Genomic DNA, 27,834 nt, shown 5'->3' on the forward strand with positions numbered 1-27,834 from the left:
GACCTAAGACAAACCACTTTCTTTGCCTTTTTCTTCCACTCCCATTTCCTGTCTGCCTCTAAACATTGTTCAGCTCAGGGAATGCCCTTGTTATAATTCTCAGCTGTCTCAAGTTCGAAGCTTCAACCATGTAATGCTTCAATATAAACTATTAAAAAGTATGGACTCAGTGCAAATACACTGAGCAGGATTAAATTGCTTTGACTGTTTTAAAAGTTTGGATTCCCTCATGATGCTGACACCTTGGTTGAAGAGGTCAGACTAATGAATCACCTTCCCAGCATGTTAATTTTAAATAAATTAACAAAGACTTCAGAGCGATGTACTCATTAATGCAGTTGATGTTGTTTCTGCTTCAAAGTCAGCATTGTATTTTACTTAGCTGAATTCACAAAAAATCTTGTGGGTGGTGTGATCTTAATTTTTTGGGCATTAATGCAGGCTTTCAGAAATCTAGTGTTGAGTATATGTGATAAAAAAAAAAACCCTTTCTAACTGGGATTTCTGTTAAGTGATTAAAATTACTCTTTTGAACAAAAAGCTCTGTATAGCACTGATGGATGTATTGGTGTAAAATACAGTTTTCTTCCTATTGTTAGAATGGGTGGACTATGTTTTGTTAAAACATGATTGATTGCTTACCTTGAGACTGGTAGAAATACTATCAGTACTTCTAATGATGTGATAATGCCCCTGCATTCTGACAACCTTTCTGATGCCAGACTTAATGCTTTTAATATTGAATTCCAAATTGTAGGGAAATGTCAAAGTTTTTTGAGATGTGGAAGATGTGGAGGAATAACAGCCTGTGTTCTCCTTACAGAACATAGGAGGCAGTGTTGGATCATGAAGAATGTGCCTTAGCACTCCAGTATCTTTTTGCAGGAGCAGGAGCTGATAGTCTAGGCTTTAATATAAATTGTTTCAAGGTAGGCAGTTGCACACGAGAGGATGTGGAAAATGAGGCCTTTGATGGTGATATTTTTTTCTTGAGGTTTTACTCTTGCCCATTTGTCCTAGCAATTTACGGTGTAGTACAAGATTCCCTTTTCAGTGGTGTATGAATTTCCTATTTCTTTTAGGCCTCAGAGTTCCAGCAAGGTTTAATATTCAAGGAATAAAGCTACAGTTCAAAAACTGTTAAAAACTTCTCCTTAATCTTTTTAAAATAAGATTTTAAAATAAACTATGAGATAATAACAGAGAAGTATCAGGTACAGAATAAATTTTACCATTCTCTTAATATTCATAATAGTTCCTAATTCTCTCAGTGATTTGCAGATGAGTTTATGGCTTTCTTAGCAGGGTAGGTCCTGGAGAAACTTGCCAACCTTATTAAATTGCTTTTCTCAGTGTTGCAAACTGACCTGCATAATGGCTTTTTGTAGCATGTCCTGTGGTTGAGTATTTGCATTTGGAGTTTGACATAGAGTTGCCACATATAAAGAAATCTTGATCCTTCTGGTCTTGACTTCTAAGTGTAACTCTGTAAAAAAGCTGTTGACTACAACATAACAGAAGAGTTTGATCCCTTCACTCAAAATGAAAATTTTCAGAGGCTTTAGAAAATACAGCCCAAGTATGTCTCAATTTGGGGTTCCTGACACCTTTCTGATTATTCTTTCAAGTAGGTCCAAACCTGAATAGGATGTGGGTTGAAGACACCCCACTTAGCATTGTGCCTCTAGAGATCAAAAGCCCATCTGTAATACACAAGTTCAGATGGTTCTCAGCAATAAATGCTACAATAAGCTGGTAAAAAATATAACATTGCAACCTCAAGTTGCCCAAAATTTACTCACCGGATAAAGGTGGCCTTTTGTCAATGAAAACTCATGATAATATTAAGAAGGAAAATTAGATTGTGAAAACATGAATTTATATTGTCTTGTGCTGTGTTCATCCGTTTTTTTCCTCATTTGTACTTAGTCTTATGTCATTAAGGCTCCCAAAAAAATACCTTTACTGTGTCTTGCAGTATTTTTGCCTGCTTGCTTGATTTGGCAGTGATACCTGCAGTCTATAGGGCTTGGGATGGCACCCAGGGATTTCGTTTTCTGATTTAGAAGGGAAGAGGAGCCATCCTTCCCCACATAGCTCTTACCCAAAATATTTGAGGGTTGAGCTAGGGAATAATTTTGATTATAAGGGTGGGGTTTTTTGACTGCTGGAAAAGACTTACTGGAATGAAGGGGATTGCAGGTACCCCAATCTCAGATACGGAGTCTGTGAGAGGTAATACAGGTCTTGTGTGCAGGCACTGTAAAACTCCATGTGTTGGACTTCATCTGCCTTTGTAGATAGTTTATTATTGGCTTTCTGTGTGGGGGGGATGTTTTCTTCAGCATGATAGGCATATACTCTAGTAAGAGAGGAATTCTGACTCTAGGAAAACTGTGAGCTCTCATGGGTTTGTTTCTATTGCCTTGACACATCTTAAATTGCAGGGAATCTAAACTGTAGTTGAAAGTTGTTATCTGTTTACACAGGCTTACAGATATATATATATATATATATGATGTGTTTGATCACTTTGCTTTTGGAAAGCCTGCCTGTATTGCCCTACTTTTCTGTGTGTTGTGGATATTAAAGTCTAAACTAAAATGTGTGAAATTTATTTCTGCTGGCAGCATACAGAATGAACTCTTACAATAGCTCTTCACTTCAAACCAAAGGCTGGGAAGCCATGTCTTACAAAAGCAATGTTTATGTGAGACTTTTGGGCTGCTGAATGAAGTTCATTGCCAAAAGGAGATCCTATAAATATTGCATTTAGGACTATTGCTCAGCAGTGACCCTTAACACAGTTCTGTGCTTCCAAGTAGTTTGTTGCCAATAAGGTCAGGGAGTAGAACTGGAAGAAAAACACATGTTCTTCTGTGAATACCTTTTGAAAGTTACAGAATCTATTGCAAGTTTTCTGTAAAATGACAGAAAGGTACGTGGAAGTTGACTTGGCTTATAACTGCCTCCATTTTTGCTAGCCCCTGAAAGGAGACCGACAGAGTCAGCTCCTCACAAAGGACAAAACCTTGACATCTACTTGCAGTTGTGGAAATAGTTCTGTTTATTCCCACTCTCAAGGGATTTGTAAGAGTATTTCTTAAGGCTCTTCATTTAGAAAGATACCATGCTGTGGAATCAGGAGTGCTGAGCAGCAGTGCTGTTTTGCATCCTCTATTCATGGAAATGAACTGCTGTAAGGCATGATGATGTGTCTCTGTTGTGTGGTTTGGGAAGTTAAACATTAAAAGTACTTGGCAAAACATGCTGCAGTGAAACTGGATTAGATTGCTCAAGTTTATTGGGTCTTTTGAAAATTCAGTTATGCCAACATGACAATACAAGGGAAAAAGATCAGTGCTGTTGATTCAAACAGAAATAAATCAACAGTGAATAAACACTGATGTTTTGGACACATCCCTGTCCGGATTTAAGTGCTTCCAGATTGCACTAGAATAAAAGAGGTGGTGATTCTGTTTTTTTCCATGATAATTGTCAAAAGGAGAGTTGTTATGTATTGCACTTACTTGCTTTGTACATATTGGAAATAATTTAACAGTAGTTCTTGTGTTTCACAGTTTGGGGTTATTTTTCTCACTATGGCTGAAATCTTACATGTAAAGCAGATCTTGAAGCCTGTGCCTTACTTTTCCAGATTTATTCACTGTACTGATGATTCCCCTGATCCTTCCTTGAACTATGAGGTAGGACTCCTTATATGATTTCTAAGTAATTTAAAGAATTGCTCAGTGGCTGGGTGACATTTGGGACTGGGTTTCTGTCCACTAAATGTGTTATGTTTGATTTATTCATGTTGCTTTCCATATGAAGGGAAGTCTGGTTCAGCACTGCAGGTCATAAGAAGTTCATTTAGTTGCAGATCAGGTGGGCTAAAGTGCATACTTGAGAAGCTTCCTTGCAATATCCTCTCATGTCTGTCAGGTTGTGACAGGAAGGACAAGTTCAGTAGCTCAAATAAAATATTCTTGATGGTGAGCTGCTTGTGAACATCACACTGAGGTTACCAAGGGTGAGGCTTTGCTGCAGTGGCTGGGGACATCCTGAACTGGTCTGTCGCATCTTGTTTCCTATGTTTGTTACCAGATCAAAATGTTCAGCTAGAGATGCTTTAAACTGTTAATGTGGAGCTACTGCTCTTATGGTAACTTCTAGTCATCTCTCTAATAATAGTTTTGATGTAAATATAACATTTGTCATCATGCTGTGGGCTTAAAGAGCTTTTCAAAAGTGAATGAACTTTGGTTTATTTTAAAGCACTATCAAGTGTGCTTTAAAGATACAGGACATCTAAAAGTTGGAACAAAGAGTTTAATGTTAACACCATTAACATTAGGTTAGGAATGTCATCTCTGGTTACTGAAGCTTTCTGCTGCATCAAATAGCAGTAACTGGGGCCTCCAAAAACAGCAAGTCTTCAGAATATTTCAGCTTAGGAAATACAGAAATTTGAGAAAGTGCCAGAAAGATGCTTTAACTCCCAGGCAGTCTGTCCTGTTGACTATAATAGTTTGCTTCCTATTTCTGTCCTGTGTCCTTATTTTAACTGGTTTGCGCCTTCAAAGGCGTCACAGAATTCTGCTTGGGTGTGTACCAGAATAGGGGTTGATTTGGATAAATTTAATTCTGCTCATCAGCTCCTTTGGCTAGTGAGCAACTTTCTGCCAATTCCATGACAGATTTGTTGTGTTCTACAGCAGGGTTCTTATTTTCCATGCTTTATCATTAATGTAACTTGGAAGTTGTTTCATAAATGATTTCACAGTTATAAATACTGTACAAAGTGGAAGTTCATAAAATTAAAGTGGGAAGGGACCTCAGGGGTTGTCTAGTCCATCCTCATGCTCAAAGCTGGGTAAGAAATGAGATCATATTGTCTCGCTTGGCATTTTATAAAATCTGTCTTGAAAACCTCAGTGGGTAGAGGCTGCCCAGCCTCTGTGAGGGAGCTTTTCCAATGCTTGAGAGTCCTCATGGTTCCTAATGTCCAGTGTGAACCTTTCTGCTTTAAGCTAGTTTGGACTATATGGTCCTTAGCGATGCCATCACCTTGAGAGCATTCTGTGATTCGCTGAAATTAATAATAAATCTAATTGTTTTGTAATATTTTTAAAGGTGATTATGTGAACTGCAGATTTAAGATTGTTTTGTTTTCTAGTATCAGTGGTCATCATTACAGCAAAACTGCAGCTCTAAAAGGAAGACCTGTTCACAAAAGGATGATGTTACTTTTCTGAAACAATGCTTTGTCATTTGTTTTTCTTCCACAGCTTGTTCTTCGCAAATGGTGCGAACTAATCCCTGGTGCAGAATTCAGATGTTTTGTCAAGGAAAACAAGCTTTTAGGTAAGGAATTTCTTAAAAACAAAATTATTGGATGAAGTTTTGAGGAGTTTCTCTGATTCCTTGAATGAGAAAATTCTTCAAGGAATGAAGTTGAAGAAAATTCTTCTGTCTTTTCACACCTCATTTCTGAAATTAACAGCTTATTCTTTCTGTAATTTAAAATGTGGTTTACCACATCTCACTTTCCACTGTATTTGAAAGCCTGACAACTCAGCATGCTTGCCATTACAGTGGGAATATTCTTAATTTAATTGTTAATTCAGAAGCTTCACCCAATGGCAGAGTCTTTTATATTCAGGAGCAAATTGCTTTGTCTCCAGCTTGCAGAATGAATACAGAGGCAGTTGTGTGTTGTGCTGCAAATACATGACCCTATGTAGAAAGTTGGGGAGTTCAGAACATCTCTGCAGGTGTAGGAGGTGTCTTGAGTTCATATTAAATTCAGTGTAGCTTAGTTAGAGCCTGTTGTTCTGTTACTCAGATGAAGAATCCTAAATGTAAAACATTTCAAGTGGCACTGAAGAGCCTGGGTATCCATCTACAGCATGCACAGAGCTCGTGGGTGCATTGGGAGACCTCTGGCAGCTGGAGAACAGGCAGACTGGGCTAGAGCATGTGTTGTAGGCAGCTGAGTAGGGTAAATTTAGGGTAATTTAGGGTAAATTTAGCTCAGTTTTACTCCTCTGGTTGTGTTGACAATTCTCTGCTGACTATAGCAGGAAATGAGAAACCCAGTGCACATACAGGTGCTTGATTGGGGGGTTTAATTTCAGGCTAATTACAACTCTGAAGTTTGCTTTTGGTTTGGTCTACCATGAAACCTTTAGAGATGAGCAGAAACTCAAATAGCTCAGGATTAGTGCACGTTTGTTCTGTGCAAGGTTGAATCATTCTTTCTAAACTCTTCTAACAAGGAAGTGTTATAGCAGTGATGCAGCAAATACAGACTACAGGAAGGAAAGTGATTTTTTTTTTTTTTTTTTGCTCATTTTACCTCTCTCATGTCTACATATCCACAAGCACCAAGCTCCATATCCACAAGTGGTCTGTCCAGGGTTCCTTGTGATGATATGGAAGGCCAGGAGTATTGGCTATGTAGTTCTCACTCTTTCTCCTGCCTTAGCATGGTGAGTGTGGGCTTGTTTTGGCTGTGCCTTTTTGTACCTGTTGGGAGCTGTCAGCAGTTTGTTGCTCCACCCAGTCCCACCTCTGTGAACCTTTAGGAGCACACTCCTTATTCCTCATTTCCTGATTTGGGTTTCCTATGGAGCTGCACACAGATATTTGAGCTGTGCTAATGCAGGTGCTGTCAACACACACCATTCCCCTAAGTCCTTTTATTTTGCTGTTCCTTCTGGTGTTCCTATGCTCATCTTCCCATTTTCTCTCCATTTATGCCAGTTGCAAGTGTATTACAGCACTATGTAACAAGAGTTTATCTTCCTAATAGCAGAGATTTCCCATTAAGTCTATATTGCTTAATGGCTCCTGACAGAGCTTTTTGAAGGGAGGAGAGCTGAATCCTGTCTTGCTTTGTGATGCTGGAACACCATAACTGCCAGAGATACAAAGCATTTTTATGCTGGCTAATTAAGCACTCTGTACATTTCATGGCCAGGTTTTGAAACCTAGTATATCTGCCAGTATGGGATATTTTTTTTTTTAGCTAGCACTCCAGCTGCATTTCTGAAGATAGTTCCAAGGTTTTTCACAATATGTTCCCATACTCTTAAAATTAATAAGCCTGTCAGTCAAACTAAGGAATGATACTTTCAGTATAATGAATGATTTTCCAGTTACACATCTGCATCCCCTTAGATGCTGTCATCTTTTGGTTTTTGTTTTTTAGACTCGAGTTAAGCTTTGCAGTGGTATTAAAAATTCAAAGTTCCACTGACATCACAAACTTTTTATATGAACTTTTTAAAAAAGAGCGTGTCTTTGGTGCTAGTCAGCATTTTCTTACAGTAGAACTCTGTTATTTTGTATATGGTTAAAGCAGCAAACTGAGGTCACTGATACATGTTCCTTGGGGAATTCTGTCTCTTTTTGCATGTAAATAGCCTGAATTACTCATTCTGCAGTGATGGGGCAGGTCTTGGATTTTACATTAGTCAAGCAGGGTATTGCAATATTTTATGTTGACACATATTCTGTGTGAGAACTCTTGTCAATCAAGATGCATGCAAGTGTATAATCCTGTTGATGTCATTTTAAACCAGTGTCTTGTAGACAAATGTATGAAATTAAGAATTTGTAGGAGGGGTGGTTTGTCTGCATAGGCAAGAAAACCCTTGAGGGAGCAAATGGGAGCACTAAGGTACTGGCCTGCATGCCATCCCACTGATTTGGGGACTTAGGGATTCACCTGTAGTGCCTTATCAAACAGGCATGTGTTATTCCACACTTTAAAAAAATCAGTTAAATGAGAATTTGTGGTATCCAAGGCTCATCTTTGCTAATGTGCAAGCTTAGCCTCCCACTGTGGCATTTCATGGTTCCAAATTGTGGTCCCTATGTGTGATGTGCAGAACAAGGTTTCTGACCAGAGTAACCAAAGGGAATAAAACTGAAAGGAAAAGATGGGAGCTGGAAACTTAAACACAGGCAAGTTACCTCCTGATATTCACTTTAAAATAGTCAAAGTGTGTTCATATAAAATGAGGTTCACAAAATTCTGGACAGAGCTGTTCAATGGAAGTACTTTAAGTATAGCAGAATAAAGCTAAACAGTAAGTCACTAATAATGGTAGAAACTTGGGAAAACCCCATCTTCTATGTCTGATAACTACTTTTTTTTTTCCTGTTTGCGTTTTTTGCATGTCTAGAGCTCTTTATAATTATAATTACCTGAAATTATTAACAGGTATATCACAGAGGGACTACACCCAGTACTATGATCATATCTCTAAGCAACACGAGGAGATCTGTAGGTCCATACAGGAGTTTTTCAAGAAACACATACAATATAAATTCTTGGATGAAGACTGTAAGTATCTGGAGGGTATCTGTGGGTATACATCTCTCTCTTCATTGCTCTTGCTTTCACAGGGCTTGATTCTCTTTAGCTTGGGAGTGTCTGAAAGCTCTTGTGGCTACAGCAGGTCAAGCAGCAAAAGTTTGGTATTACATTGGCAACAAAAACCCCTGAAGGAATAGGCTGGAGCTCTCCAAGAAAATACAAGAAATGAGTGAAAGATCCCTTCAAAAGGCATAATAACTTTTTTAAAAAAAGCTTTTCCCCCTTATACTTTAAAATAGTTTTTATGCCAGAAAAGTGGGATAGGAGATCCTTGACAAAAGACATTCAGTAGTGAGAAGAATACTTGTTTATAAAGGTGTTGTTAGATGTTTGCTGCTAAATTATTGATGTATTCCTTTAATAAAGGATTTTTAAATTTATTTTCAATAAGTTTTAATTATTTCTTTTAGAATGTCAATGCACACCAGGTTAGGTGCCAAAACCTTTGAATAAAGGCCACAGTATCTGATGCACCTAATCAGTCCAAGTAAATTGCTTTGTTCTCTAAATGTGAAGTCCTTTGCAAATTTGATTTGAAATAGTTTTGTAATGTGGTTTAGGGAGAATTGAATGGTCTTGCATTGTAATGGGTGATCAATAGTAGTGAAAAACATGATGCAGAAATTTAAATTGGGTCTGACATGGACCAAACCTCAGCTTAGTAAAAACCCATAAACATAAGAATTTTCTGGCAATTTTATTGTCATGTCTAATGCTTTTAAAAGTCAACCTTTGGGTAGGTTTTTAACATTATTCATTGTTTTACTGAGACACCAGAACAGTCAAATAGATCTGTCCTCTCTGACTGTCTGAAAAAGGGACCTTCAAGTGCCAGTCTCTGTTATATTGAAATTCTTAATCATTTGAGTCTGCAAAGCTGCTCTGTTTCAGTCCAGGGAAGTTCTCATGGACTGCTGCTTGGAGAAGACCAGCAGAATAGTACATTAATTTAATAAGTCCATTACATTTTGAAGTATGATCAGTCATATAGAGATCTGGCATTCTGATTACTGCCTTTTAATTTTCTTCTGTGTTTCAATGTAATTTTAGCTGGTATGTAATCAACTGATAGATAAGAATTCAGGGCACTATTTTTGGAAATTGATGCCTAGATTTAGGCTCTGAAATGGCTGTCTGGTGAACTGAGAGGTCTGAAATGTCATCTTATGTAAAGGGTGCCATCTGAGTTGCCTTGAGGGAAAAGGAGGTTTCAGGGCAGCCTTCTGCGATGAAGGTTTTTAACCTTTTATTCTTAGGCACTAAATGCTGGTCCATCTGCAGAGAAATGCCATGCAGAAAATGTTTTCTGTGGTTTTGTGGGTGGTTTTTTTTTAACCACATTGCATTTATCCCCCATCATCTCCTTTGATCCACTGCCTGGTAGCATATGTGTTGTTAACAATAAAAATCTGGGTTTGCTTGTTTGTTTGCTTTTAAAAGGAAAGGTATTACAGTTTTTTTCCTGACTTCTTGTTTCATTGGGGATTTTGATGCTGTTTGCTCTGCTTTTTCCAGTTGGTCTGGTAGCATCTCCAGATGGAAGAGTTGAGTCAGAGCAGCTGAAGCATTGCAGAGTCAGAGCAGTAGGATAACAGATGGGTGAATGCTTTATAAATACTTCTAAATTATGTTAGAACCTTCTAAATACCTTTGATAAGAGCCCAGTAAGAGCAGTGCTCTGGAGGTGTTGATAGTGCAGAGCTGAGCTTTGGTTTTCCCTCTGTTTAGAGCAGTTTCTGGTGAAGTTTCACTCCAGTCTCACTGGCACAGGACACTTCTGCTCTGAGAGTGGGAATAATTCAGGTTTTCTTCTTGTTCAGTGTTTGTGACTGTCCTGAACCAGTCACCAGAGTGCAATCAGTGTGAATTCCAGCTGTGTGAATCCCAACAAATACCATTAGCCTCAGTGATTGCCATGGGCTTGCTTTAGGCTGCCAGGCCTCACTATAGAAACCCTCAGATGCAAGGGATGTCTTTTGGCTATGACTAAGGAGAGGATGTGGTGCAGGCACTAAGTTCAGTTGAACAGCTGGAGAAGAAATCCTGTACCCCCCTTTGCATTGATGACTGGCTTAACCACTGAGGGCTTGTCTTCCTGGGAGAGCAGAGCACTTAATCCTGGAGTGACTCTGACATTGACGCAGCCCAGCTTGTGCAAAAGCTGCGTGGATTTTTAGGCTGCGTGGTAAAAACCAGCTACGTGACTGGCTTTGGCTTTGTGGAGTTGTGGTTTGCCCTTAGCCCAGCCAACTTCACATGAAATGTCAGGTTAAGCTTTACATGCATGGATGTGATCAGTCAACATCCCTGTTCCTGACAGGCAGCTTCCTGAGACTCAAGTGTTCTGCAGTCATATCCTGAATTTAGTTTATCCACATGTATTGGGAAATCTCTGAGCTGAAATATTCCCTTATTAGTGAAGGAAATAACAATAAAGCACTTGTCTGAGGCTTTTCTAAATCTTTTTTTTTTCATTTTTCCTTTCTTCCTGCTAAACTGATACAACTTTTGCATGTAGCCATGCCTGAATGCTTCCCTGTTGATTTCCTTAGCTCAATAGAAAGACAGCTCAAAGATTTGTTTAACCATCCAGAACAGAAGCTGATGGAAAGCTGCATATACAGAAAGCTGCATTATACATGTTTAATTAAGCCAAGGGGAGGAACAACAGTGGAGCCAGGCAAGGCAGCTTTGAGTCAGTCACTGAGTGGCAAGGGGGTTGTTTAAAGGATTTGTTGATATTAATTAGGTGTGCTGTGTCTGTTCTGGGTGACATCAAACATGGCCATTTCACTGCCACCGAACCCTTTGTTCCTACAACCTGTTTGTCTTGTTAGCTGCTGAAATCCCAATGTCTGTGGAGCAGGAACCTTCTCTTATTAAATGTTTGTGCAATGTCCAACACAATGAAATCCTGATCCTTCCCTGAAACGTCTCTGTTCTGCTGTAAACAAAACAGCAGTAATGTCAAAGATAAGCTCTCTGGGCTAAGAGTTTATCAAATATTCTTCATGGGAGAAAAAAACAACAGAAGAAACCAGCATTAAATGGAAAAACCCAGCAGCTGATTTCCCAGTGCATTAGCAATAGTTCTTGAAATGTTTCAGCTCCATCTTAGAAGTATACCCAGTTCTGGCTTGCAGTTCATTAGACATATTGATTTTGCAGATTGTGCTGTGTACACAAGTATTTGTTCAGATTTAGATATCTTTTTTTGAAATTATATATCTTTTGCAATTAACATTTTTTTCTCCTTTTCAGTTGTTTTTGATGTGTACAGAGACAGCAGGGTAAGTGAACAATAGGTTGTATATAATTGTTTCTTCTGTGAAAACTTGAAATGCTGCAAAGATCAAGTAAATAATAGCTTTGCCTTCCTAGAATTGGTTCTGGAAAAAAACAACCAACCAAAAAATACCACCAAAGTAAAAACTCCAAGCAAACAAAAAAATGCCAAGCAAAACCTACTTGATATTATTCTGTTCCACAGGTCTTTTTCTATGATAAATGCTGTCTACAGTAGGAGAATAATAGGATTAGGGGTGTAAATATGTCTGTGCCAGCCATGTAATTATTTAGTTAATATCTTCCAGAGAAGTTGTCTGCTCTAAAGCACAGAACTTAGGCTTCAACTGCAATTTTCTCTGTTCTTTGAATCTACAAGAGGCAACTTAGTTTTTGTTATGACATCAGAGTCCTTGCTGCAGTAATTTAGAGTAGAATAGACTATTTCAGTTGGAAGGGATCTACAGTGGTCATCAAGTCCTATTGATTGATCAGCTCAGGGCTGACTGAAAATTGAAGCTTAAGGTTATGGGTGGCGTTCCCAGGCACATGGTGGGATTTGTGGGGTTGTGCAGGGCCAGGAGCTGGACTCAGTGGCTTTGTGGGTCCCTTCCAATTCAGGATATTGACTATTTAATTAAGGCCATGGTCCAAATAGCTTTCAAACATGGGGCATTTTCTTTTAAGACAGATATTTCCTTGGGCTTTGTTTCTTTTTCCCTGTGTTTGTTTTTTCACTACAGCATTTTAACTCATCAAAAGTATCCTTAATATTTCCTCAGATTATCCTTGTGAGATTGGAAAATGGTTCATATCTGGAAGTTTAGGATAGGAAGGGATAATTGTCCAAAGAGGGTGTGAATGTGGTGTGCCCAGTTTATGACAGATGGAAGCCCATTTCTTCTTTTCAAGCTGCTCCAGCTGTGGTTCTGAGAGTTGGGCAGATCCTAACCCTCAACATCCAGATAGTGATGGAGTTGGGAAGAAGCATCCCACCTCAACTATTTGAAAGACATGTAAGTGTAGTGCTGAGGGGTGTGGTTTTGGGGTGAACACAGAGGTGCTGGGCTAAGGGTTGGACTTGATGATCTTAAAAGACTTTTCCAACCTGAATAATTGTATGGAGGTGCCAGTATCAGAGTTAGTAACCTTGAGTTCTCCTAGTGTGAGTGGGGAGAAATATTTGGTCAGATGAATTGTGCTTGAAGGGCTTGATTGGAGAAAGTCTTTATTAGAGTTGAGTGTATTGGAAGTAAGTCCTGATTCTCATTTTGAATGTTGCTGAACTATTTTGTAATTGTATAACAGTAAATCATGCCATAGTTTATAAAACAGGAATGAGTCTCATGTGGAAAACAATGACTGTACCATTTCTCAGCCCAGCTTTTAATGTAGGTGCCTGAAACGAGGCTGTGGGCTAGAGCAGCTATGCTGTAATTGAAATTACCTGCCCAGGCTCAGATCAACAGACATGAGGATGCTGTCAGGGAAAATGAGGAGCAGCACTTGAGCACTGAACCAGATTCTGCCGTTGGGTGCTCTGCCTCATAGCTGAGGCCTGAAGAGAAATTATTTAAGTAAAAGGTTTCAGCCTGTGGTATCTCAAACGAGTATTGTTTCTTCATCTGTCAAAATAAAATATATCTGTTTGTAGATTTCTCTCCCTTCCTTCTACCCTCAGGTCTTGTAAACTGCCAGCTAGCCCTTTGTGTGTCAGATGCTGCTCCTTTCACACGTACTATTGTGGTTTGCAACTGTGTTATTCATCGCTCCCTTGGCGTGTGAGTTACAGGCAGCAAAAGAATATTGTGAGCATGATTAATTTCCAAAGCCCGTGCTCCTCATCAGGCTGGTTGCACAGCAACCTCACCTACAGAAGGAGAGAAATGTTCACTGTCTGCTTGTTTTAAATCCTTTCAACTCAAAATATTCAGCTTGGAGAAGCAAGTTGTTGTTCCTGTTGTAAGTGACGGCAGTCTCCTCCCCGTGCTCACTTCAGTTGCTTTAGAGACTATCTGGAGTTGGCTTCACAGGTCCTGCTCACTGAGTTGGAGGGGGGAGTTCACAAAAGCCTGAGAGTCTGCCCATTGCTGTGTCCCAGGTGTGAACAACAAACCAAGTTCAAAAGAAGTCACTGTGGTAAGGCAGAGCAATGCAGGGAGGGGCTCTGGACTACTACTAGCTCGCAGCTCTTGTTAAGGAGCAGAGCAGTGCTTGTGTCTGTGCCTTGTGAGCGTTGTCACTGTGCAAGAAGGTGCAGCTGGAGTTAGGGAGATGTAACAGTTAAGTTTGCATTTTATCTGTCTCTGACTTCCTTTGAACAACAGGTTTTGTCATGGGCACTTCCTTTCAGTGCCCTGCTGCTTAATGCCTTAGCAAAATAAGGCATGAAGTTGACAGGGGGCTGTAAATCTATTGATTCCTTCTTTTAGGATGAGAAGAAAACACCATGTAGTACAAGTAAGAGAACTTATTTTTCCACTCTGCCCATCATTTTTTTTCCTGGCTTGTGCATTTCTCTGGTCTTGTATGACAAAGATTACTAATAGCAGACAAAAGATAGCAGATAAATAGCCTTACTACTGCTTTTTAGATACACAGTGCAAGTTACCTGAAACTGTATTTAAATCATGACATTGCATGTAAGACTTGAGAGAGAATTTAATCTTAAGAAAAGGCAGTTTGGTTACTGACCCAGGGTTATATACACTCGTTTTAATGAGCCCTGGAAAGAGATATTTAGTTTGGTTGGCCCCTTGTCATCAATTTGCAGCTAGCAAAGCTCAGTGCAGATTTAAGACCATCTCAAGGAAACAGCTGTTGCACTGCTGTCTGCAGGGGTTGAGGAACACTGCTGGGTGCTCACAAAAAGCATGTTGCTTTCAGTAGTTTCAAAATCAATTTTCAGTTTTTTCCAAGGTACATTTATTCTCTAGAGAAGTGATCTTAATGTTCCTGTGAAAAAGCTGAGCTGGATGTATTTGGGCTGAAGAGGAATTTCTGTGAAAGCCTTTCATAGGGAAGTATTAGGTATAAACGTTTCTGATTCAAGGAAAGATTCTCTGAACTGCTGAATGAACTTTGTCAGCCATTGCTTCTGTCTGTGATTAAATTGGTTCATTAGCTTGTTTTTCCAGAGTGATAGAATGAATCTAAACCCACAGATTCCTCCCCATGCTGTCTTGGAGCTGACAAGACACCCCCATTAGGAAAAGTAAAAGATTGCTTATAATGAGAATTTGTGACAGCCTTTTGAGGAGGACCAGAGCTGGGAAATGACAGCAGAGATTGCCCCATTGGCTCTCTGCTCTGGTGGTGCCAATATTAGTGCAGAGGTGTTGCAGCTCAACCATGCAGATCTGGACTTGCTCACCCTTCCAGAACAAACAAGAAACCACTCAGGTTTGTGTCCCCCAGTTTGTAGTTTCTTTTGTAGCTGTCTGGTTTCAGCACTGTTGTTTCTGTGCTTTGGCTTCTTAAAATGTGTTCTGTGAGAGCTGTTCCCCGTGGACCTGCCCTGAGACAGACACCTGTGAAAGCCTGTGTGCAACCACAGCTCCCTGCTGGGCTCAGCTCCAGCTTGCAGGTCATAACCACTGGTTTCATCTCCGCTGGGGCTCCCCACACCTGCGCGAGGAGCTCGCTGTGGATGCTGACAGAGGCACCAGAACATTTCTGCTCACAGCCTCCCATCATTCACAGTCCCACAGTGTGTCAGTGCCTGTGGGATAGCTCAGGTGGCGTGGGTGGGGGAGGCAGTCTCCATGTTATTCTCTGCCGACGCTTCAAAAGCATCTTTGTGTGTTAGAAACCAGATGGCTGTAGTGTAAATAATTGAATGTATTTGCTGTTTGTATCAAGACAGGCAAAATCTTTTCAAGCAAGAAGATCCTTCAGAAATGAAGGAAAAGAGGAGAAAGCAAATTGAATGCTTAGTATCTACACAATTTCAGATTTGTTTTCCAATTCCAGTTGATCTTTTTAATAAACACAATAAAACTCTTCAGCCCTGCTTATGTTACTGCAACTGTTTCCTTCCCTGTTTGATAGAACTGATTTCATCCGGATATAATATTGGTTTTACACATCTTTACTAGCATCTGTAGTCATATTTCCTTATAATTTATAACAATGTTTTGTTTTATTAGAATAGTTGGTACTTCTTTGGGCAGGAGAAGATGGGCCTGTGCTGGGGTTTGTATCTTGAAATGACTCAAGGAGCACAGACTATTTCTTCCTCCTCCACATGTCTGTTACTTCTAATACATCTTGTTAGTCTTTGCTTTCTTTTTTCTTTCTTTTTTCCTTTTTTCAGTTGTAAAGCAGTTGTGTTATTGTGCACCCTACCACAACTGTTTGGCACACAGATGTGTTAAAGATGGGGTAGAAACTAGTGTGGACTACTAGTAATGACTATATTAAAAGTGCCTTTAAGTAATTCTTTATCTATGTCTGTACAGCGTCTTTGAGGTTTCATGAGCTCCACTAGCATTTTGCAGACCCTGCTCTCTGTTTTTAGGGTCCCTTCTAAGATCAAGAGCAGCGACTTTTGTAGACTGCTGGATGGTACAGTGTTGCTGAGGTGTTTTTTCATGGAAAGCAAAATCCCTATGTGGGCAGTTTGGGTTTTTTTGTTTGTTTGGTCATGTTTTGGGTTTGGTTGTGGTTTGGTTTTTTTTGGGTTTTTTTTTTTGTGGTTTTTGATTAGTGCTTTCCCCTATTTCCTGTTCATTCCCTCTGGGGATCTTGGGGATTAGCCATAACTTCAGTGGGCTCATCTGAAAACACCTTGCATAGAACTAAATTCAGTTTATTTTAGCTCTGTCTGATCTTCTGTTTAAAAAAAATCAAAGTAAATTGGTACATGATAGCTTGCTGTGATATAAAACTCTATAATGCAAAGGATTTTAGAATATCTAAAACCTCGTTTAGAAAACCAGGTAGTTTCAATTTTGACATCTTTTTATGTAAAGACCAAGCATACTACAATAAACTGAGTATATGTGTATTTTGATCTTTTTTCCTTTTTATTCCCCTTTTTTTGCTTTGTTTTAGTTCTGTGGTTTGTTTTAATTTGTCTGTGGTTCCTTTGCAGGGTAAGATTTGGTTAATAGATTTTAACCCATTTGGTGAAGTAACAGACTCCCTGCTCTTTACATGGGAAGAACTCACCTCTGGAAAAAACTTGAAAGGAGACCAGAGTGAAGGGGAAGCAACAGAACAGGTGAGAGAGGCTGAATAACATCCAACAGGATTTATGGCCTTATTTTTTTCTTTATTTTGCTGTTACAATCAAATTGTGGTGCAAATCCCATTGAAGTAAATGAAGCTCCTGTGAAATGTAAACTCTCTGTAAGTAGAATCTACCTTATAGTTAATCTCAACAAGTATCATCTGCTAGTTTTAGAGGCCTGCAAAGGAAATTTTAGTTCAAACAATACAAGCCCATGTTGCAGCTTTGATCCCAGTGCAAAAAAGATGCCCTGAAACTTGCTTTTACACAGTTTTGATGCATTCTTTTCATTTTTTTTTTAAATCTATTACTTTTCTATATAATCACTTAAATTTCTACTTGGTTCTTGATATCTGTCATGCAGTTTCCTGCATCTTCAGTTTTATGCTTGGGGGGAGACAAGCAGAAGCTTAACTTCTGTCTCTTCCTCATCTGGAATACCCTTAGCAAAGCTTTGTCATCTGGTTGAACTCCCAGGACTTGCAGAACAAGGCTTTTCCATCCCTCTTCCAAGCAGCATTTCCTCTGCAAAAAGAAGTAACTCCCCATTAATACAGAAGGGGAGGAACAGTCTTCATTTTTTTGTATTCCAGCTTTTTTTGCATCTTGAGACAAAGTCCTCACATCTTAGCAGATCCTTGGGTAGCTGGGTAGGAGATAGAAAGTGGTGTGTTAGTGCATCTTGGGAAACACTTGGTTATTTTCTGAGGAGAGGTGACTGGCCAGTGTGGGCTTTTCTTTATTTCCTAGCTGTTAACTGCATTAGAGATCACTGAAACGACAAACTTCATTGAGCTGATTTTAACATTTGAGAGTTGGCCCTTTCCATAAGACATTGACAGGGAAACCCCACTCCAGGCTGTCCTTCAGGCCATTGCCTCTGTCTCACCATGGGGCTGTTGCTGTATGAGAACCCATTCCATGAACCCTCCTGCTAAAATCTGTGTCTTCTTTGTTAGAACACACTCCCAATTGTAGAGCTGTCTCTGGGACACATGAATTTTCAGTCTGGGATTTCTTTTTCTCGTTGCCAGATGCTTTGCACAGTTTTCTTTAGTTCAATCGTGGATGAAAAGCAGAATAACTTTTTTTCATGTTTCATCTGACATCCAGTCACATAATCTGGTGTAAAGTTGCTGATCTTTCTTAAAATGAAGCTGTTTATTGCTGTACAGCTGGCAATTGCATGGCATGCCAATGTGTTGAACTGAAAATTATATCATTCTCCAAAACCTGTTGCTACAGTTCAGCATTTAGAGATATTTTTGGCCCTTTTATAGAGGTTTTTTTTCCATCAGTAAGTAAATTAGATGGAAAACTTAAATTATAATTTCATTAAGGTTATAGTTGCAAATGTGTTTAAACAAGGAAACTGTGAAGATAAGTTTAGGGATTCTAGCAAAAAGATTTTTCTCTATCCAGATACGTATCTAGATCCTATTGCCCAAAGTTCCTTATAGTTCCATTATTACAGCACTGTCATAAGCATGAATTTATTAAATACATTAATAACTGATACACTGTAGAAACTTTAAAGTGAGGTAATGAAAGCCATTATTTGACTGTTTAACATGTTTGACATTTGAAATTGCTCCTAAGTGGGCAGAGGTTTTATAAGAAAGCTACAATTTTTAGAAAGCGCAAGTTTAGTTGAGTGAGTGCCAAATAAACTCATTGGCAGCGTGACTCAGTCTCACGGAGGAGTCCCAGAAACATTTCATATTCATGTCCACTGCTCTTGTTTTATCTCCTTTTCCAAAGGATTATCCAGTGTTCCGTTGTACCAACAGCAAAGTCACCGTCCAGCCCAGTCCCTACCTGAGCTACCGACTGCCCAAGGACTTTGTGGACCTTTCCACAGGAGAGGATGTTCACAAATTGATTGACTTTCTTAAACTGGTAAGAAGTAGCAGAAAAAAAATCTCTGACCTTCCACCTTTGTCAAATGGAACCACCAAAGTCCCTGGATCTCTGTTTTTGTTACTAACAAAGTGTACGAAATTACAGAAAAAGCAATGTATGAAGCCATCACACAATGTATTGTTGGGTTGATTGTTTTGAAGTGATAAAGGGCAAGCTTTTTGCTGCTCTCACTTTGCTTAAATAATTTTATTTTTGTGGCAAGCAATGAATGTAATTTTACAAATCTTACTGAAGAACTTAGTTGTTTCCTTTCTTATTGAAATATAAATATGAATGGAAGTGTGTTTTTGAATGCCTGGAGCTAATGCTTTTAACTTTTAATGTTTTCAACTTTTTTCTTTAAAAGTTACAAGACAAATATATTAGGAAAAACAATGATAGAGTTGTTCCTTTTTCAGTCTGCTTTCTTTGTACTTTTAATGCACAGTGACATGAAAACATGACATTTTTGTAAGGCAGGGAAGGGAAGTTGCCTGCATCTCTGATTCGTGCCACCACCATGATGTTTTCTGGTTCTTGTGTATTCCATGAGTTAATGGACTAGGCAAATCTTGTTCTTTACTGGAAATAAAGTTTGGGATGAGAGAGAGAGAGGGTTGATATTGCTCTGTTCCATTTGCTGGAAAAATTATCTCTTACTGTTTCAAAAAATGACATAGAAGTGCAGTCACTGTCTAATCCATTGTATCTAGAACACTTTTCATGGTTTATTGGTACTCTTACTTCAGATAACTGTGTCCTAACATTCTGAACTCTCCTGTTCTGTTGACAGAAAAGAAATCAGCAAGAGGATGACTGAGGTACCCAGAAGCATTACATTGAATTACAAGCAAGAAATGTGGCAAAATCTGTATTTAGCATAACTATTAAACTATTGATTTAAAGAAAACCTGCTTTTTATAGTCAATGAAAGACCTGAGGAGCTGTTCATCCCCAGTGTCTGTTGGTTTATACAAAAGTGTAGGGAAGATTTTTCAGGGAAACATGAAAGGTCAGGATGAGTTCTCACTGGATTCCAGGTGCAAGGAAGCAACAGCCTGAGTGCAGCTGAACAACTGCTTTCCATTTCTCATAATGTGAAGATCGATGCCGCTGAGCTACACCTTCAGACTCCTCTGTGTAAATATGGCAACATGTAATGCTTGTGCAGTAAAAACATGGAGCATTCTCTGAATTTAGGCACAGTCTTGCTTAATATGTAGTCACAAAGAAAAAGGAATGTACATTTTTATCTGTAGTAACCTAAAATTGTAAATTGATTTTGTTTTGGGAGCACTTCTCATCCTTTATGTAAAAAAATTAAAAATGGAGAAGGGATTTTTTTCTTTGTTACAAGGGCTAATATTTCATTTCAGAGAACAGCTATAGCTGTAGTAAACTACTTAAAGTTTGAAAAATTTGCATATTGGGAATTTGGAATTCTGAATGCATTTAAAGTAAAGTAGTATTTTCACAGTCGCTAAAGCAACAAAATTCATCTAACTTGACCAAATTTAATTTCATTTTCATAGTAAAGCTTTCTTGAAACTTGTTTTTTTAACATGATTTCATACTAGGCATCATCTGTGACTTTAATCTACATAATTAACATCAACCTATAATTTTATATGCAGACTCAGTCTTATTTCTTTTGTGTCACATCTCTGAGTTTCTTATGAAAGCAATTATTCTTTCAGCTCTTAAAATTCTGTATTCATTTTTTACTTCTTGTTTTTTGTATAAAGAGAAGCTTGGCTAAATCTGGGGAAACAGAAGCTCTTGTTACCAGTTGCTGTTGTTTGGGAGGTGGGGGAGGACAGTTTTAGGTGAATCACCAGCTGACTTTTGGATATAGGTGTTTGTATGGCATCAGTAATTTATTAACAGTGTGCAGAGTTCCCATTGAAACAAAAGGACATTGAAGAAGCTCATAACCCCTGGAAACTGGTTCCTATTTCAAACCAGTTATGTGATACCGTGTGTGTGTGTGTATAAACCTGTTTGTGTTTCTTTGCCTTGCTTTTGCTGTCGGATTGGAATGGTGCTTGGTTACAATCTGTTCTTGGATGTTAAATCTGAGCTAAGTTGTTAAATTATTACCTAATGTCTTTATTTAGCTTCACTGTTGAATGAAAATTTACTCAAGTTAAAGATTATGCAGATTAAGAATCCACACATTGATGAAACATCACAGATGAAAGCTCCTGGAGTCAGAACAGTCTGCCCTGAACTGAAGCATTGTTTGAAGCATTTGAACCTGCTTCTCAATAGCTTTTTGTATTCAGATTAGATGATCATTAACTCAGGGCTGGGCTATACCTAGTTCTGCCATACTGCAGGATTTTGGATGAGTGTTTCTCGCCCTCTCCAGAGGGATAATTTGAGTATAAATGTCTCTAAATCGGGTAGGAACCTCAAAGTGTAAAAAATTAACAAAGCTTTCCTCTTTGTTTTAAAGTTTCTAGCTATAGCTTAAACTGTTGTGATGATCTAACCACACTTCCTTTACACAGATGATGCCTGGAACTTCCAATAGATCCATAAATGCTTCTAAACTACAGATTATTGTCTTTAAAAACAAAGTCTTAATTTAAAGCTGGAAGATAGTTACCCACCTCTTCCACATGGACTCCACAAATTAGTTGTCCTGCTTCCTTTGGGCCAACTCCTAGTGAAGAACCATAAAAGGTAGCAGAGCAAAAATACTGGTCCCATGTTCAGAACTGGTACAGAATCAATCCCCAGGATAGAAATATGATCTACAGGATCAGGCCCCCCAAAATACCATATCCTTACGCTTTAAATACATACTTTATAGGTACTTTGCTTTTTTTGCCCAACTTCAGGTAACCAGACAGTCAATTTTATTTGGCTGTTAAATTAGATTCCTCTTCTAAAAGAATTTTCACTCTATATGTCCTTTTGATCTCCTAGGATAATTAACAAACATATTCCTTTTTGTGAGCTGAGGGAGCTAATGTTGGTAGATTACAAATACTTCAGATCAATTTTACACTGAGTAATACATGACACTTTTCTTTTTATCATAAAAGCAGTTTCTGCCTCTAGCCATTATATACAGAAACTTGAAAATACAAATTTCCAGTTGTTCAGGTCCTTGTTCATGGGATTTAATTATATCATCACCATTTGCTAAGTAAGGGCCAACTGTATACCATATATTCCTAATTATATGCTTAAAACACAGTGTAAAGATGCTTGCAGTCTCATCTAGATGACAAACAGAAGTCTTAGAGGGAGGTAACGTGGCAGTCATTTTATACAGATCCTGTGCCTGCCAAACCCTGCAGAAGTCTGGCTACATCTGATGGCTCCAGCAGTGAGACTCAGTTCTTGGGCTGCAGCTCTGCCAGGAGTGCCAAGGAAAAGTCCTCATTGTTCCACAGCTCATTACTTGTGATGTTTAATCTCCCAGATGGATAGTGGGGATCAGGATTCCTGTAACCCCATAAGCAGCAGTTGTGGCCCTGTCCTGGCTTAGTTGAGGATTTGGAGTAATGCTCCTGGGCTTCAGACTGTCCATGCTGTTTGTTCTCTTTTGACTCTTCTTTCTCTGGTGTTGTCCATGTCTTTCCTCATCCCTCAGTCTCTTATTTGGATAAATACTAAGATCAGAATTGGTAGCAGCAGCAGCATGGATGATACTGATCTGAATTTTAAAACCTCTGTCCACTTTTCCCTTCCTCTTACAAAGGCATGTTTTTAAGTGGTGCTCTATAATACCTAAAAAAAACACCTTAACTCTAAAAGTAGGGGAGAAATGTCCAGGTCCGAGTCTCAGTAAGATCAGTAGCACTTGTTGGATGTTGATCACAGATTATAAAAATCCACATAAATGCATCTGACACCCTTGGCTAGAAATCTCATCTGTCTCATTGTTACATACTCACCTGCTGCTCATGTCCAGGATGCAGAGAAAAGGTGCCCTGTGAGATGCAGTTCAGGTGCTCATTTGAACAACAGAGACCCTTAGACACTCCTGGTTTCAGGCTTTCAGGTGAGCATTGCCAGCTGAAAGGACCCCAAAATATCAGTGGCACACACCTTTGTAAAAATCCTTCTGTACCTTTGTGCATGCATGACTGAGTTCAGCTTTCACAAACTCCCAAATTTGAAGTGCCAAATAGCCAGAGAGGAGCACAGGGTGTTTGTCAGGAAGCATAAATAGGCAAATCAGCTTGGCAACTGGTAATTGATTTCAACCTTAGAGGCCAGAAGTATCAATTCTGGTTGTATTTGGACACATGTTGCATTTTGAACATTAGTTCAAGAAATAATACTGAACTAAAATACATATTTTTGGTCAAGAGATGGTGGATCTGAAGTGTAACAGAAACAGACCATGGTGCTTTTGATTCATGAAGGACACTTGGTAACACTGGTACTTAAAGGCTTAATAAATCTACCTTAGCAAAAGCTTGTCTGGATGTTGAATTAACGTTGTCTTCTATTTGAATTTGATGACATCTGTAAAGACACAATCTCCAACTTGTGGTCACCCTGACATTATATAGAGCTTAAATAAGACTTGTTGCTGTAACTGTTATGTTTTGTGTAGTCTTGGAAGTTTTCTCAGAGATACAGAGCCCTTAAGCAGTTTTGTGTGATGACAGGATTTAGTAGTAACAATGACATTGGCACTGCAGTAAGTCTGGTTTGGGGTTTTTTGGTTCTTTCTTTGGGGAGGGCAGACTGGGGGAGGGAGATATCCTGTTATATTTCTTCATGTGAAGTTTTGCAGCAATGGGTATCCTTCCTGGGTATCAATAGTGTTTTGGTTTCTCTAAGGCCCTCTGAACAGCTGGCCAGGCTTTTGCCAAGGATGTGTTTTGGGAACTCGTAGGGAAAGGTTGGTTGGCTGGTTGGTCGTAAACACTGACTGCTCAGGGCCTTTCTTCAGGGAAGGTTGCTAGTTACAGCTGAACTTCCAGAGAGATTTGTGGCTCCTAAACAGCATTACTGTCCAAAAGAGAGAGAAGCATCAATTCTTATTTCTAGTCTTTATGGCTCAAATCCAGCTGGTGGAGGGACTTGAAATTCTGGGTTCTGTCTTGGCTTCTGCTATGAAACTGTGTCCTGACAGATTGTAGCACTTCATTGATGTAAATGAATTATTCATGGGAGCTGGGACTGTAATATCCAGGAGAGAGAATGAGCATGTGAAGCTAAAACGTCTGTACACCCGTGTGAGGAATACACAGGAGGAGCTCAGCGTCAGGATGTGTCAGAAATGATTGATGTGCATTTCAGTGACTTCGGAGATAAACGGCAGCACTGGATCACAGACCTGTCTGTCACTCAGGAAAGGCTGGGGGCACTATGCTGAGCACCAAGGGTGTATTTCCAAAGCTTGGGAATCACAGAATGTTTTGGGTTGGAAAGGATTGTTAAATATCCTCTAGTCCTCAAATGCTTTCAGGAGTGGGGCGACCACAGCTTCTCTGGGCACCCTGTTCCTGTGTGTTTCACCAACTTCATCATGAAGATTTTCTTCCATAATGTCAATCTAAACTGAACCTCTTTCAGTTTAAAGCTGGTGCCCTTTGTCCTGTCACTGCAGCCCCTGGTTTACTATGTTTACTGTAAGCCCCTTTTAAGTACTGAAAGGCTGCCATGTGGTCTACCCAGAGCTTTTCCCCGCTTTCCCCACCTCCCTCAGCCTTCCCTCAAAGGACAGATGTTCCTGCCATGGGATCATTTTTATGGCTTTCCTCTGGATTTGCTCCAACAGGTCTGTAACTTTGCTGTATTGGGGACCCCAAAGTTGCATGCAGCACTGCAGGTGGGGCCTCACCAGAGCAGAGCAGAGGGGCAGAACCCCCTACCTTGATCTGCTGCCCACAGTGCTGGGGATGCAGCCCAGGACATGTTTGGCTTTCTGGGCTGGAAGTGCATATGGCTGGCTTGTGCTCAATTTTTCATCCACCAGTATTTCCAAACAATACTTGAGAATCTGTTGGGAAAGTGTCTAACATGGGAAGACTTGAAACGACAGAGTTAATAGGATTTTTTGCAGAGGAGTGTTTGTATTTCAGAAGGTACAGGGTGTTGTTATTCTGGACTTAACTGTTCTGGGTTGCAGTCAGACTTATTTGAAGTTTAAAACTTTAAAAGTTAGAAATAATTCAGGTGGAAGTGGCCATGGAGTTGGCATTTGGTGCTCTGGAGACAGGAGGGAGACAAGAGAAGCAGAATAAGGACCTCAAAAGGCAGTTTTGGCAAGTGTGGGTGTCGATGCCTGGATCCATTTGGGAGAGGTGGAAGAGAGGTGCTTTTTTAATGGCCCATCAGCAGTGACCTAATGTGAAGGGAAAATGGCAAGGGCTTGTAAGGATCAATCAAAATGAAAACTCTGGAGATCTGAAGGAAAGGCACATGATTAAGTGTGAAAAAATGAGTGGATCTAGAAAAAAAATGACAGATGATTCAGAGAAAACTGATGCTGTTAATGTTTTCTTTGCCTCGCTATACTCTTTTTCCTTTTTTTCAAGGAAAAGAAGAAATGAAGCAAATTAACACAATTTAGCAGAAAAATTGCGCTTGGAATAGCTATTGGTATAAAGCCAGAGAGGGCATTGTGAGACCACTACACATTTTATTTCAGGGTTTGTATTTTTCCATATCTTTGTTAATGGCTGGAGCAGTAAAATAAATAGCCTGTATAAAAATCCGTGGTTGGCAGTGACTTGAGAATACACTCAGGCACTTTGGAGGTTTGTATCAGAATTTGAAGTGGCCATAATACACAGGAAAAATGGCCTGAAATAACGAGAAGAAATTTGATAAAGGCGAGTGCAAAGAGCTGTAGTTAGGAGGAGAAATCAGACATTCGAGAATAAATGGGTGAGAGCTGGCAGAGCAGCAGTGCAGTGGGAGTGGATAAGTTACAGTAGAGACCATTAAATGCAAGGTGATAATAAGCTGTTGGGGGAGGATAAAGGCAGGTGTCATTCAGGGCTAGCAGGAGAGAGGGATGGAAAAAATGAGAGATTATTTTGTTAGATGAGAGGATGGTGTAGTCAGATGTGTTGCTTTAGGCACAATGTTGCAAGAAATACTTCGGTCATTGGAGCGCGGCCAAGAGTGAATAAAGAATCACATAATAATTCAAGTTAGAAGGGATTCACAAGGATCATTGAGTCTGGCTCCCTGTTTCTCACAGGACTACCTAAAGCTAAAGTGTGTGACTGAGAGCATCATGCAGACCCTCCTTGAATGCTGTCAGGCTTGGTGCTGTGACCACTTCCCCAGGGAGCCTCTTCCAGTGCCCAACCTCCTGCTCAGTAAAGAACCTTTTCCCAGAGTTCGGACTGGACAGCATCCCCAGGGCAGCTTCTTTCCATTGCCTCATGTCCTGCTGCTGGTCACCAGAGAGGGAGGCCAGCACCTCCACCTCCCCCCTTGAGAGAGGTGCAGACCCTGAGGTCTCTCCTCAGTCCCCTCCAAGCTGAACAAACCAAGTGACCTCAGCTGCTCCTCATAAGTGTGGGAATCCAGAGCTTCCCTCTGGCTGCCCTGGCAGGTCTGGGACCCTGGCAGGGGTCAGGAACCCCCCTGTACAGAGCCCCGAGAGACACTGTCTGTGATCTCTGTCCATGGAAAAGAGTTTTCAATCTTACAGGATGAATTACCAGCTCTGAGTGTTTGATATAAGTAATAATTAAGTGTGGCACAGGTGCAAAAGTAAATTTTAGGATTCTAGATTAGGGGTTCAAAGGGGACAAGATGGAGGAAATTGGGTGTGTCTTGTCCTTCTTTCACTGCAGTGTTGGCATTTTTCTGTTGGTTTAGGCTGGGGACACACTGTCCAACGTAGGTGACAGATATTGGCACGTTATTGTAAATCCAGCACAGGTAGTTTCTGGTATTTAATGTTTGTAACATCCCACTGAGGGCAGAGCCCCACACGCTGCCCTGCAGGACAGAGCTGCGGCAGGGCAGCAGAACATGTTAGAGATAAACAGAATAAACAACCTTGAAACCAGCACAGACCAATTATGGCTTCTTCTTTGGCAGCAGGGCTGAAAGGCAGAGACTTTCTACAATCTCAGAATCATCAATACCTCAGATTCCGACACATAAGTCTTGCCCTTGAGACCTTTCACCATCTTGGTCACCCTCCTCTGGACATACTTGAATAGTGTGATGTCCTTCTTACATTGTGCTGCCCAAAACTGCCCCCAGGACTTGAAGTGAGGCTGCCCCAGTTCAGAGCAGAGCAGGACAATCCCCTCCCTTACCTGGCTGGTGATGCTGTGCCTGATGCACCCCAGGACGTGGCTGGCCCTCCTGCCTGCCAGAACACATTGCTGCTCCTATTTCACTTGCCATAGTTGTATAGATGCAGAAAATCCCCCCGAGCCTTCTCTTCTGTACATGGATCACTCCCAGCTCTCCCTGCCTTTCCTCACAGGAGAGATGGTGCAGCGTCAGACATTGCTCCAAGGAGCACCCTGGAAATGGTGGACAGCTTTGAACTCAAATTGCTTAGAAAAAACTACTGTAATCATGAAACATGTTTTTCTAACTGCACTGGGTGTCAGACTCTAATCCCAGAAGGAACAACTTGGTCTGTGATACCATCTTGGAAGGCCTATGAGGGTAGAAAGGGGCAAGGCTGCTTTCTCTGGCTATGTTTTCCAAGTTTTGCTGCTTCTGTGACAGCAAGATGTCCCCTGTGTCCTGGTTTTGGGGTCAGGACTGTACTAAGAGCTGCCTCTAGTCCCTGCTGTTCCACAAATTCATGTTTCTTCTCATCCAGGACTGTTTAGGCACTTGAATGGGTATTTTGGCTAATTATTGCCTGCTGCTCTTTCAGCACACGCGTGCCACTTGTACCCTGGGCCCAGGGTCAGGAAGGACTCTTTTCTCTGTGAGTTTTTTGCTCATGGGATAGTTCATTTTTATCACAAGAAAATGTGATTCATTAGAAAAGGCAAAATCAGGCTTCTTCAGCGTGGGAGAAGGGGCTTAGCTCTGTGTTGTTTCTAAAAGAAATCAGCCA

General features: G+C 40.1%; 1 protein-coding gene across 1 annotated transcript in view; it reads left to right on the forward strand.

The window, feature by feature from the left end:
* CDC123 (cell division cycle 123) overlaps window positions 1-23,246 on the forward strand; it is a 33,226-nt gene extending 9,980 nt beyond the window's left edge. The window contains exons 7-13 of the mRNA XM_002191837.6: window positions 3,659-3,707; window positions 5,292-5,367; window positions 8,234-8,356; window positions 11,651-11,679; window positions 16,770-16,898; window positions 18,669-18,806; window positions 19,603-23,246. Of these exons, the coding sequence (XP_002191873.5) occupies window positions 3,659-3,707; window positions 5,292-5,367; window positions 8,234-8,356; window positions 11,651-11,679; window positions 16,770-16,898; window positions 18,669-18,806; window positions 19,603-19,629 (571 nt within the window). The 3' untranslated portion in view covers window positions 19,630-23,246. The remainder of the gene's footprint in view (window positions 1-3,658; window positions 3,708-5,291; window positions 5,368-8,233; window positions 8,357-11,650; window positions 11,680-16,769; window positions 16,899-18,668; window positions 18,807-19,602) is intronic.
* Window positions 23,247-27,834: the final 4,588 nt, after the last annotated feature.

This window comes from Taeniopygia guttata, chromosome 1A, assembly GCF_048771995.1.
Source record: "Taeniopygia guttata chromosome 1A, bTaeGut7.mat, whole genome shotgun sequence".
Lineage (NCBI taxonomy): Eukaryota > Metazoa > Chordata > Aves > Passeriformes > Estrildidae > Taeniopygia > Taeniopygia guttata.